At 40.5% G+C, this 13,215-nt stretch overlaps 1 protein-coding gene across 5 annotated transcripts in view; it reads right to left on the reverse strand.

Annotated features, from left to right (window-relative positions):
- SEC24D (SEC24 homolog D, COPII coat complex component) overlaps nt 1–12,777 on the reverse strand; it is a 58,367-nt gene extending 45,590 nt beyond the window's left edge. Inside the window, exons 1-6 of one of the 5 annotated variants that reach the window (XM_049814832.1) lie at nt 11,052–11,070; nt 8,056–8,159; nt 7,389–7,579; nt 5,292–5,418; nt 3,066–3,214; nt 710–979 (exon numbers count right to left, since the gene is read on the reverse strand). In XM_049814832.1, coding sequence (XP_049670789.1) covers nt 710–979; nt 3,066–3,214; nt 5,292–5,418; nt 7,389–7,539 — 697 coding nt within the window. In that variant the 5' untranslated portion in view covers nt 7,540–7,579; nt 8,056–8,159; nt 11,052–11,070. Of the gene's footprint in view, nt 1–709; nt 980–3,065; nt 3,215–5,291; nt 5,419–6,915; nt 6,938–7,388; nt 7,580–8,055; nt 8,160–10,987; nt 11,092–12,757 lie in introns of those variants that run through there. The other 4 variants (XM_049814833.1, XM_049814830.1, XM_049814829.1 and 1 more) reach the window with 4 other exon arrangements.
- Between the last annotated feature and the right edge of the window lie 438 nt (nt 12,778–13,215).

The following is a 13,215-nucleotide window of genomic DNA, read 5'->3' on the forward strand; positions in this document are numbered from 1 at the left end:
CATGCTCAGCTAAAGCAACTTCTCCCTCCCTTCTGTTTCCAGCAAGTAAAGGACATGGATTACTTTGGCTCATGCAGTCTGTGTTTTAAAGGTAAGCATAAGACTAGGTGCAACAACTATGGCTCCAAAGTTCTCAGGTATATGTCAAGTAGGATGGTTAGTAGAGATTACTACAGCTACTCAAACCAGGCCACTACATTAGTGAGAATCTCTCCCCTAGCATCAGTCAATGCAAACAGGTCTAGTTAGCTTTTTAGTTGTCAAAATAACTGTTTTACCTATGTAAGTTGAAATAATTGTATTGAGTTACAATTTTTTAATTGATATAATAAAGCGTTTTTGAAAGCCACTTATGACAGACAGCACTGTAAGACAGAGAACAACCTATACCTTTACAGAGTATAAGAAAAACTCCTTTCTATAGTACATTGTGCCTCTACTCATTACTAACCAAAATATTTCTGTTCCTGATCCAAATTAATCTCCTTTTTCTTGTTACAGTCTCAACAGAGCACTAAACTTTTGAGCAAAAGCACAGTCTACCTTGACTGTATTGACTGACAATGCAAATCTTTCCATTCTACACAAAAAAGGATTAAATTTTCATTTTTCCAAGTCAGCAGAACATCAACTGTGAATGGTCACAGTTCCACCAGTGATTCTCCATGCATGGTTTGTTTTCAATTACATAACAAACATCCTTCCTTACCTTGCTGAGGATGATATCCAGGCCCTGGAGGCTGTCCTGAAAGCTGCTGCAAGTTAGGATTTGGGGGGACAGGCCCAGGGATTCCATCTTGTCTGGCCATAGGAGGCAACGATGGTTGAGCACAAAGGCCATTAACATTATTTGCTGGTGTAGGAAGTTGTGATCCAGGTGGTAAAGCGACTTGCTGCTGGGTTGGTGGTGGTAGCTGTGGACTCTGAAAAGATGCCGGATGCCCAGAAGACATGCAAGTGCTCGGAGTAATGCCAGGACCTGAGCAAGAAACTCTGTCAGCTGAGTCAAAAATGAAAACCTGCTAACTCTGTGTGGAAGGTGTTCTATTTTTGGTCAATACATTTATAATATATAGGCAATATTGTATCCCATAGTGACAATGCATTATGGGGATTCTGAATGCCTGTTCACATAACAGCATAAACTGACCTCATAGTTTAAGTCTGAACTAATTCAGATATTCAATTTTATTTCTTCTAGCTCTATTTTCAATAAAACCCGGCAGCTGGGGTGGATGGGGAAAGACAGAGGGAAGTCAGCCTTTGACAATTCTTGATTGGAATACACATAAATCACTATTTGCTTTTGAAATAATATTTAATTTCATAATGTGAAACAACATTCTTTTTGCTTAATAATCAATTTCTCTTATGAGGCATGTTTTTGCTAGTCTATTTGCATTTCACCATGACAGGTTTGATGGAAGATAAATCCACTCATTTTATCTGGTTTACAACCATCTTCTGGTTTTGATGCTAAAAGATGAAACATGTGGGAATTATTTTGTACACACTGGTGAGGAATAGTTTGCTGTTTATCAGATCCAGATTCCAGTTAGAATTAAGAGGACCCTGGAAATAGGGAGGGCAGGTTGAGACTTACAATCTGTAAATACTTATTACTTTACAAAACCTACATTTCTGAGTCAAATTTCTCCTCAAAGACCTATGGGAAAATAATTTTCAAAAAAGCTATAAGAATAACCAAAATTACATTTGGAGCAAAAGAAGCAATATGTTAATATACAAATATTGAAATGCATCTTCTGTCAGACAAGCTAACTGAAAAAAAAATTTCACATGCAAAATACAAGCTCAGGTTCTCAGCTGGTACAAACAAACATCACTCCAGTAGCTTTACAAGCTGTGAATTTCAGCACTCCATCAAGTTACACCAACTTAGACTTACGGCTAAGGAAAAATCAGAAGAACAAAACGAAACACAAAGGCAGAGCTGTAAAGAACCTATGTCTTCAGTGGTCTGAAGGGTATGTCAACCTTCCAGCGTGTAACACAAACAAGAACATTATTTTTTACATAATTATTGCTGAAAGCAATATAGTGAAGGCAGGAAGCAAAAAAAATATGTTTTGCTCTAAATAATATGAGTTGCTATATATGAAGTGCTCTAGAGGTGCTGGGCCACACTTCATCCTGTATAAAAAGGCCTAAGTTAATTATGCACTTGCAGTCCAGTATATCAAGGCTGAACTCAAGCCTAAATTAATTTTTCTAAGGTGAAGAAGGTGTAAGTTTTCACAAGCAATTATACAAACAGAGGGTCAGACCCATGGTATTTATGCAGGTTTCATTCAAGTCAAATCAGCAACTCATAAAGCCAGGGTAGGAACAGTGATACAGTATCAGTGCAGCCTGAACTGAAAAGTTCACCGTTACACGTATCTTACAAAGATATCAACCACCAAGGTGATGCTCATTTAAAAAAATCATTCTCCTAAAACACACTGGCCTCAGAAAAACAAGATGCTAACTGAATTTTACTCCTTTTAAATGAAATGCTAAATTTCACCAGGAAGTACTCTGGAAAAGCAGATATAACCAAACAGAAAATTGGAGGTGGGAAGTAATTTACATGGAAGAATCACATGATCACATCTTTACCTCATGGCTTAAGTTTGAGATGTTTTAACCTCAAAATAAGTGCAAATAAATTTAGATTAAAAACTAAACTGTAAGATTTGGACAAAAAAGAATACAATAGTTTCAAAACAGAGAGAAACTCTAAAAAGCTGAGGAAAAACAAAGCCTTGTCTGCATATTATTGCTCATGCCCAGGCTGTTACTGGCAGGATCACCACATAATCTGAGAAATGACTGATAAGATAGTTGACTTCTATGGAAGGTTCATCAAACACCAATTCAGAATGAACCCAAGAAAATTGATTTAAGGAATAGGATGAGATTTAAAAAAAAAAATTTTACAAACTTGAGCAAGTTATAGTGGTCAAAGATTTCATTTTCTGTTTACAGAGAAGTTGAGTAAGTTTCTAATTATCATAGCTTTAAATGAGAAAAAGCCAATCAGATCAGATAAAACTGATTACCATAGCTATTTATCTGCATGCTGTTGAGCTGGTTAGCAAGTTGTGTTGTAGATGAAATGGATGTAGTATTTGGGTAGGCTGGTTGTGTCTGATGACTGTAGGGAGGATAGGAAGGTCCTGTATTGCTTGGAGGTGGAGGGCCTTGAAACCTGAAGGGAAAAATTAGTGCAGTTATGCAAAAAGTTAAATCAACCAATCATAATTCTAGAAGATCTCATACCTTCTCAAGGTTGGTGCTGAAATAATCAATTAGGACAGCGAAACTCCTAATAGTTTGCTCACATTCTGCTCAGAAAATATATACTTGTATTAAAATAGTCAAGAAGCACACAGAGATTGCACACTTGTTTAAAAAAAAAAAGACAGTACATATTTGTTTGCATACTTGTTAGAAACAAAGAAGAGCGAATATGACATGGCAAGGAGAGAGTAGTAATAACTATATGAAAGCTTGAAGATTAAGAAACACAAGCTTCTGAACCTATCACATCACTCCATCCCCTTTCCATGCTTATAAAGGAAAATTACCTAGGGGGGATGGGTGAAGAAGATTAGAAGAATCTGTGAAGAGAAGAAAATGAAGTGAGAAACTTAAGAACTTCCCTGTAGTAAAGGAAAAAAGAAGATGCAGGTTGGGAAAAACTGCTTCATAATTATCAGATATGGAAAAACATGAATGTAAGAAAAACAATGAAAGAAAAGAAAGCAGTAACACACATGCGGCTTATAAAGATATTTCCTACCAGACTATTTCACTCTGGAAAAATAAGATAGCAGGCTATCTCCCAGAGACAATCTACACTGATTTTCCTATGACCACTTCTAAAACTGAGAAGGGGCCTAACTATTTCAAGTGAAGTAGAATTCACTTTCCTTGAAATTTTGATGTGTAAATTTCCTGGCCTAGAATAGCAACTCTCAGCAATTTGGGAATAAACCAAGATAAGGTGAAAAACAATAGATGTGCAGCTGTCAGGGCAATGACTGGAAGCTAGGAAAGAGAATCAGTATTTTTCTGGGTTGGTCATGTGCACTCGACTCCGTTCACCTTGCTTTTTCATCTTCAGAACAAATACCACTTCTCCCTATGCATTAGTACACTGTCTTTTACAACTGATCACCAGTGTCTCTGGGTCCTCCTTTACATAGTGATAACACACAGCCAACAAACAGGCTTCCTATTTTGATGCCTAATAAAACACACACATGGCTTTATTTGAACACAAGTAACTATACAATAACTAAAAAGCACAGAAGCAGATTAAGACTTCAACCAACTAAAACAAGAATGTCGTTAAATGGTGTCAAGTTCACTAAAACTAAAATAGCTATAGGTACGCAAACTAATGTAAGCAAAATAATTAACATTTAACAGAATTAAATGAGCTAAGAATATTTACCCACTTATAAGTACCTGCAATATAACCATTGTGTAATAAAGCTTGGCTATACCCTCGTACAATCATTTTTCCAATATTTCTTTTTACAACTTCCACCTTTCTCTATTTTCTCCCTTCCCCACTTCTGTCTCCTTCACTTCTTCCTGTGAGCTCTGGAAACAGCACTTCAAATAAACTCTTCATAGTCAATCTCAGACCTAAGCAAAAAAGTAGCAGTCATCCATCTGAGAAGGTATAACAAAACTGCATTATAAAATGTCTTTAAAGTACCCTATGGAAACTTGGCTGTGATCCCACAACAACAAAGCAAAGACATCCTAACAAGGGGGGGGTGCGGGGGGGAGGCCATGAGGGGGAGAACTACAGATATAGAGACATGCACCAGCTTCTAGTCAAAATTCGCTGGCAACTATTAATTTGTAAATAACAACTTCTTGGTACCTCACAACAAAGAATTAAGACATCAGAAAGTGAACAAAAATAATAATGCAACTTCTATATCAAACAGCACTTATAACACCTTACTGCTGCTTTGAAGCGATGGGTCTAAGATAAAAAAGAAAGCATAATTAAAAAAACTCCACACAATGCACGATAAAGACCTGACTGGCTGTAAAACGGAACTTAATGAGATTACAGATCACACTGTAGGATCTGGCAGTTTAACATCACAGGGAACCGAACCAGAAGATCCAGTTCAGAATTGGAATAAGTCAGAACTGCTCAAGATTAAAGGGATGGCATACTTAAATGTCAGTGAAGCAGCCGAAGAGAGGTAACAGAGGTCAAATAGCTTAGATCTCATGTATTAATTTTTGAAAGTCACCTATGTGGCTGTTGCCCTGGCGTACTGGGCCCATTCTGGAAGTTGGTCTGGCTGAATTGATGTGTACCAGATGGTGGAGGCCCAACAGGAACCAAAGATCCAAAAGGCACAGACGATTTTGACACACCTGCAAAAGAAGAAGTGCTTTTATGTAAGAACCCTGTAAGAAAGCACAAGATCGCCAAAAAATACAAGTGTACAGCCCTGCTCTACAAGTAAGAATATGGGCTCTAGGTGGCCCTACTTGAGCAGGTGGGTTGGACCAGATGACCTCCAGAAGTCCCTTTCAACCTCAGCCATTCTGTGATTCCATAAGAAAGGACAGATTTCTCGTCAACTATAGAAGCAGATATGAAAAAGAACAGATAGTAAAAAGGAAGCAAATCGTAGTTGGTAACTTTCCACCCAACAGCGACAGTAAGAAAACAGGAATGAACAAACAGACCTGGCAATTCAATTTGAGATACTGGTAATTCCCTGTCACCCAGTTATCTTTAACAGGTAGAAGCAAGAGGTCCCTTTGATTTCAGAGACCATGGTCAGAAAGAAAACTCGGAACAACCTTTAAAAAAAAAAAAAGCCTCCATATGTAGAACTTGTAAACCTATGCTAAAAATGGTTCTTAATTCAGATCTAGAATGGTGACTATAAAGGGACTACAATTTATGTAAACAACAGTGCTGAATAAACAGCTTTCCAACCTGTATTTCTTGACTTATTTTCCTTTAAATTACTGTAACATCAAAAATTTGTTTGGTACCAAAACTGATATTTTTCCCCAAGTATTCTAAAGCCAATTACCACAAGTAGTTCTATCTTCTGACTATATTCAGCATTGGATTAAGGTAACACGACTCCTGCTGTCTTTAAGAAGCAGTTTTAGAGAAATTGGGTAAAACTTTTTTCTGTTCTCACAATAACACAAAAATCAAGGACACCACAGAACATTTAAAAAACCTCAATATACTTGGATACTTAGTTCTGTCATTACCTTACTCCACCATCTCAAATACTACATTTAATGTAACTTATCATAATCTGAATGTTATTAAAAATTTTAACAAATTTTTTTTTTAGATGCCTTAGAGAATACTTCAGACATCTTTACTATTTTAACTAATTTCCCCCTGTGACATCAGGCAAAATATTGAGATGGTCCCTCTTCTTGCCTCCCTATCTTGGCTATGTTTATTAGTAGACTAGCAGAGGGAAGAGGAAACCTTACTCTTTGGATATTTTCCACAGCCCCAGTTCACTAGTGTAGCATGCCTACTTTGACTTTACTGAAATTAGACCAGCATGACTTACACAGAGCAAAATGGGCTTAAATTCCATGCTTTCAAATTATTTTTTTTAAGCTTCAGCTACAATATACTCATATATTATACTTCTTGAAAGACCTGAAGCCATGTATCAGTAAGTTAAAATTAATGAAAAGCAAAGGAGAGACAAAGACAGCCATGTTTATCTGTTGGATGTCAATGACATTATCTGTAGCATGATTATGCTGGTAGAAATAAAGCAAATATCCCCTTTGCTTGTAATTTGCTTGTGGCCAAGGTGCCCTTCCTCATAGAAGGTAATTGTCTCCTGAGTGGTTAGAAAGCAGACAGGCTCTACTTACCATGCATCATCCAAATACATCAGCAAGCTTAAGTAGGAGAACACCGACTCATACTCATAGGCAAGTTTGTGCTCAAGAATTCAGCAGGAAAAAGGCCCTATTGTGAAGAATACAACCCGTTTCTGACAGCTTGCTTGCCATTGACACATACGAGTTGAGAAACATTTCTCTATTCACAGAAATCACCCCTTTTGTATGTCTGTATTAAGTATTACTCATAATACAGCATTAAGCACTGGTGCTTATTGCGTCCTGGACAATGGAATTCACACACGAAGGTCAGATACCCACTACCATGCATCTTACATCAACATCTGAGCATCAACAATAACACAGACAAAGCTAGTGCAGGATGCTGTTGCAGTAGCAGTGTAAAACTGAGCATTTTGTGCTGACACAAGTAAGAAAAAATTATGCAAAATACCTTCACAGAGAAGTAGACTCTGAAAACATATCTCAAGCCAAATTCATACCTGGTTGAGGTGCTGAGTATGAGGAGTTCGGGTCCCCATAATGCCCATAATGAAGTGAAGAATTAGGTGGTCCAAAACCTGCAGAAAAACCTCCTATTCCTGGCTGGGATTGGGAATATGGAGGTGCTGCAACATAACCTTGTTGACTCATGATGGCAATATTCTCATTCCAAGTATCGGGTCCTCTTAATCTGCAAAAGAGAAAGTGACACCTACTACTACTCTTCACTCTTTGTGCCTTTTAAAAGGCTGTGAACTATGTTCCCAAAAAAGAGAAAAGATACATTTGAGGGCAAAAAAGGACCTGGAAGTCAGGGGAAAATATTGGGTTTGCTTGCTTGCTTACTTGGTTTTCTTAGCACTACCATGTACTGCATGAATTTAAACAAATCACTGAATTTATCTGAACAGGATTCACCTCTCCCAGGCCCATGGAGAGAAAAATGGTAAGTAATGGATATGCAGGTGGAAAAAAACTCAAAGGACAGTCTCAAACTGTTCTCTTTACTGGGAAAACCTCGACTTCTACTACACCTGAAAAATACACTGTGAGTCCCATTCCCCAAATACCAGATATCCCCCCAATGCACACACTGAAAAATAAAGATAGGCAGAATGACCAGAGTATGAAACTCCTCTAGCAAACCCTTCTCCTGTCCTAGCACACCTTTTTTTAGAGGAAGTACGGAATATGGCACCAGCTTTTCATCAAACCTTCTGCATTAAATCCATCCCAAGCAACTGAAGGAAGATTCCTTGCTTTTGGCACTGCTGAAAGAGAGAATAAAGTTCAGGATAGAGAGATATCCTATTTCCAGCCAACTTCTGCGTTACTGGCCTAAGCAGCCTTTTTACAACAGGACTCCATAGCATGACAAAATTGAGCACAAGGTATTCCACAAATGAGAAGCTGTTCTCTGAGGGCAGCATGGCCTCAACAATACCATATGTTGTCCTTGCTATTACCAGGCATCTTTTCCCTAAGCCTTCACATCTTGACTCTGTTGTTGTTAAGTAAAAAAAAAAACAAAAAACAAACAAAAAAACCCCCCAGAATTTGATTACAAGCAATCAGGATAAAATAAAATTTTAGGAAACTTTCAGGAAAGCATATCCTGATAATTGCAATCATGTTCAGAACTAGAAAATCTGAAGAATTCTGCATTACTAAACCAGATGACTGTATTTCATAAGACTAGTTTTCAGATACAGAGCCCCTTCCACCAAGGAATTTGAAGAGTTATTGAAGTTGTACACTTTGCAGCCTTGACAGCTAGCTTTCTCTTTTCCATGTAAGACAGAATTTGTTATTTTGACTTCATATTGAATTTAACAAAACCAGAATTCCACTAAGTTTCTTGATGCCCAAATTAAAACTGTTTCAGGAAATGTTGAGGATCCAAACCCTCAATGAGTACTTACTACTTCTGTAGTCCCAAGTACATAGGTCAGGCATCCCCAAAGAACTAAAGATACATCATATAAACTAGCATTTTAAATATTAAATGTTCCTTTGAAATAGGTTTCCCAACCATCTATATTTCACATTCTTAGGCTTGAGCCATGGAGTCATCTCTGAGTATGCAAACTGGATGTAAGTAAATCAGGAATTGTGCTCCAGAAGCATGCAGAATGGCACCTCAAAATTACATGCAGCTCTAAGAACGCAACAGACAAATTCATGCTGCACTGGTACATGCCAGTAGAGAAAAGCTATCCCTATGAGAAAACCCATGTTTAGGCTTCTCAAATTAAAAATACATTTCTTGGGGGAAAAAAAAAGAAAAATCTGCAACAGTTTTACTAATCTTCCACATCAGAGAAGAAACCACTTTGAGCTGGATACAGGGCCTAGTCCTCCTCACACATAGCCTGTGCAACCCTCTAAACCACACTCCTCAAATGTAGCATAAGATTTCTCAGTTGCAGCATTAAACTGCTTCAGATAGACGACAACTCCCTAAGATTACCTATTTCTTAGCTAACAAGGTAAACATGGGGAGAAGAAAAAGAATGTTTAAACAGAGAGGCTTCATGCTGCCAGCCGCACTTTCTTCCCTCCCCCGCCCCCATCAGAAAAGACGTGGCAGTATGAGCCAGTCAGTACTAAATTACCTACACACTGGCACAGGCATATATATAATTTTGTATCTATATAAAGGAAGATATTTTCACTTTGATGCAGCTGTAACAGTCAACACCTTTAGCTGTGACAGCATCCAGGGGAAATGACTTCCTCACTCACACACGCACACAAAAAAAAATCTTGCCACGTCAAACTTCCCATAGACAGTATAAACACACAGAGGTTGTGCTGAAGAGAGACAGGAACTCAAACCACAAGCAAAATAACGTACGTTTATCAAACACAGTTCCAGATTCTATTCAATGTTGAGCATATTTAATCCCTTCTCAAGATAGGTATATATACCAACATAGGATGAAAATACTTTGGAGGCAACACCCGAAATATCAATAGAAACTGATCACCTAAGGTTTTAGTGATCAGATTCTAACAAGAGCCATACAGATTCACTCTGGAAACTGCATGAGAAAGATCAGAGGATCTGCTAAGCCCAGGTCTTTCCCTGGCTCTGTTTACTACAAGTGTCACTACACAGGAGAACATGAAAACCTTCTCCCTGTCTCTATGAACACTACTTAACTTTACACCCCATAGTCTGAGGAACAACACTAACACAAGCACTTATCCACGACTTAATTTACCGCTATTACAGAATAGGCTGTCTTTTTTTTTTTTTCAGAGGACTGCTGTACGTTTGCAATGCTCTACTGCACTGACCTCTCTGTGAAGATGTAAAACTCTACTTTGTGCATGTAGAACTAGGACAACAGAATCAAAAATAGTGGATCATGTTTTTGGCTAACCAAAAGAGACCTATTAACTTTACATTTCTTCAGAGACACTGTGCTTGGTAACATATCATTTAGAAAGAGGTGCTGTCCCTCCCCAAGGCATGCTGCAATCTCAACTGGCAAATCATCTTTGGGGTGTGTGCATGTATCGACACACACATACACAGAATGGAACATAGCTACGCACATTACATTTTCTATTTACTTTTTTTTAATACCACATTTTGGAATAAGCTATGACAGAATAAGCTTAGGTTTACTCCAATTCACTGCGAGACCCGCAAACAGTTAACACTTCTGTCCCCATTAACTAAGACTTTTAAGTTACTGTAGCACCCCAACAGGTCTCACTACTCGGTCGGTGCTAGCACCCCGCTCCGCGCAGGACAAGGCTGCCTGCCCGCGGTAGGAGGAACGCGGCACGCCGGCGGTACCTGTGCCCGGCCCTCCCGTGCCGGCGCTGAGGGGCAGCGTACCGCTCGCGTGGGCTCCGCGCAGGTAGGGTGCAGCTCCCCCAGCTCCGCGGCGCCCAGAGCCCCTACCTTCTCCCATCGCCCCTCAGGCTGCCTCTGACGGCGGTCCCACGTCCCGCGGGGCACAGCCGCGACCCCCCCACACACACACACACCTCCGCCCGGGCGCTGCCCCGGCGGCAGCGCCCGATCCCCCCTGCCGGCTGTGGAGACGGACCGAGCGCCCGGGGAGGCCGTTAGGACCGTTACCTGGGGGCCGCGCGCAGCCCCCCGCCTGACGGCACGCGCCGCCGCTCGGGGACACTCAACTCACCCAACTGCCACGTCTGAGCCTGCCCGCGCGCCACCGCCTCTGCCCCCGCCCGCGCCGGGAGCGCGCCCGGCCCCGCCGGCGGCGCCTGCGCACTGCCGGCAGCCACGCCGTGTCCCCCAATGGCCGCCCCGGGGCAGGGAGGGGGAGCGTGAGGACAGCGCGGCGGGCGGTGGGGAGAGGTGCCTGGGGCCCACAGCCTCGCACGAAAGCCAGCGCCCTGGAGCATCCACCATTGCGACCTAAGGCGACGGGGAAGAGGCACCGGGCCCTGCCTGCCTGCCCGCCCGCCGCGGCGGCCGGGAGCGCTGACCGCGCCGGTAAAGGGTGTTCAGAAGCGGCAAAGGGCTCGGAAAAAAAGCTGGCAGCAGGGACGGCAGGGCACGGAGCAGCTTGATTAGATCCACTAGAAACCTATACACGCAGTACCTGCAGCTTAGCTCTGTTATCATCAGTTCGTTTTTCCTTCTACATGAGGGGAGAAATTCCTCTTTAAACATAGAAATATCCTAAAAATACGACACTTTTTCTCATATGTGCTTTAAAAACCACATTTTTATCTGTGGCTATCTATCTATCTATATGTAAAATTAGGCCACCTGAATATCTAGAGCGAAATGCGATACAGGTACTTTACCTGTTTGCATGCTCTGGTTTTAGTTACTATTCAAGTACATTTAAAATACTACCTCAGTTACAGGATAGACTCAATGTTATTCTAATTAACAAAGTAGAAACATGGGAGTAACAGGAGAAAGATGTATTGGTAAAGTGACTGTTCCTTCCAGTCAAAAACCAAACATTCGTTGTGGTGTTAAAGTAAAAAAAAAGAAGGAAAGTAGCAGAGGATTAGCAACCAGAAAACAGCCATCACTCAAAGACAGCTTCACAACTCATGCACCTGGAATTCAGGCTTCATATGCTTTCTTGTCCTTGGAGTGTTCTACAACCTTAATAAAGCTTTTGAAAGTAGTGAACAGTTTTACATGGTGCTAAATCTCAGTAATGTCTACCTCAGACAAGACTGCCAAAAACATTCATTACTATACAAAATAATTCTGAAAACAAACCCAGTGCCTTTGAAACAGATGTCAAAATGGAAGGTACACGGGCATCCTTTACAAGAAAGACTCACAAGAAGCCTCAGCAAGTAATACAAAGTGGGCAAGAACAAGTCTTGACCTGCCCACATTTTTGCTATCCAGAGCTGGATTCATGACTGAATAATATAAGCTGGCTGTCTACAGGTTATCAGAGCTTATACTTTTGGATATGTCAGAGAAAATCTAAAACCTTTCAAATCTCTCACGACTGTCTAATCAGAATGGAAAACTTTGTCCACAAGGTGTCAAGCATCAGTTAAACTGGATGTGGTTTTGGCTGCAGAGTATCAGTGACTCTTTCATAAGCAGGACGCAAAACAATGCCTTTCATCATTGCTGTCCTGCAGTTTCACCAGTTGTCCCTATCTCTTTTGCTGGTTTTATGGACACATACAATTACCTTCAGTTACACAAAATTCTTTTGAAATACCATGCCACTGGGGAAAATAACAGCTTTAAGTTTGGACATTCCCTGTTTTGTTGTGGAGACAGGCGGGTCACTATCCCACCAGTCCTGTTGTGTCTGCTCATAGCTATTAACAGTAAGCAGCTGTGGATAATTCAGCACTGAAGAACCGTGCACTCACTTGGCTACTGAATACTTACTATCAGATTTCTCCTCCCTGAAATCAGCTCCAGTGAAACTGAAAGATGAGATCAGCAAAAGACAGCAGGGAGATGCTATGGCGTTGTCAGTTCTTCCCCTTTTTGAGGCCTGCCCGGGGAAGTGGATCAAGGCACCTTTCCTCGAGGACGCAGCTTCGCTTCCATTGTCCTTTAGCTTGGAACACTGAGACAAAAGGCAGCCAGCATGTCATGGTCCGAATGTCTTGAAGCTACATGTAGTATTTCTCTACAGTTTCCACCTATAACGTTAAAAGTAATTTAAGGTTTTCAATTTCAGAAATGTGGAAACGTCATTAAAGATTTAAGTGCATTCCTGGTCTGGAAAGTAATTTCATAACAATGAGATTGCAGGATTGCTAAACTGTTGTCACTTCATTTTAATTAAACTGTATCTTAAAATCTGAGAATCAGACTGGTTTCTTCTCTGTCATCATCAA

The sequence above is a fragment of the Accipiter gentilis genome, chromosome 12 (assembly GCF_929443795.1).
Source record: "Accipiter gentilis chromosome 12, bAccGen1.1, whole genome shotgun sequence".
In the NCBI taxonomy this organism is placed as follows: Eukaryota; Metazoa; Chordata; class Aves; order Accipitriformes; family Accipitridae; genus Astur; species Astur gentilis.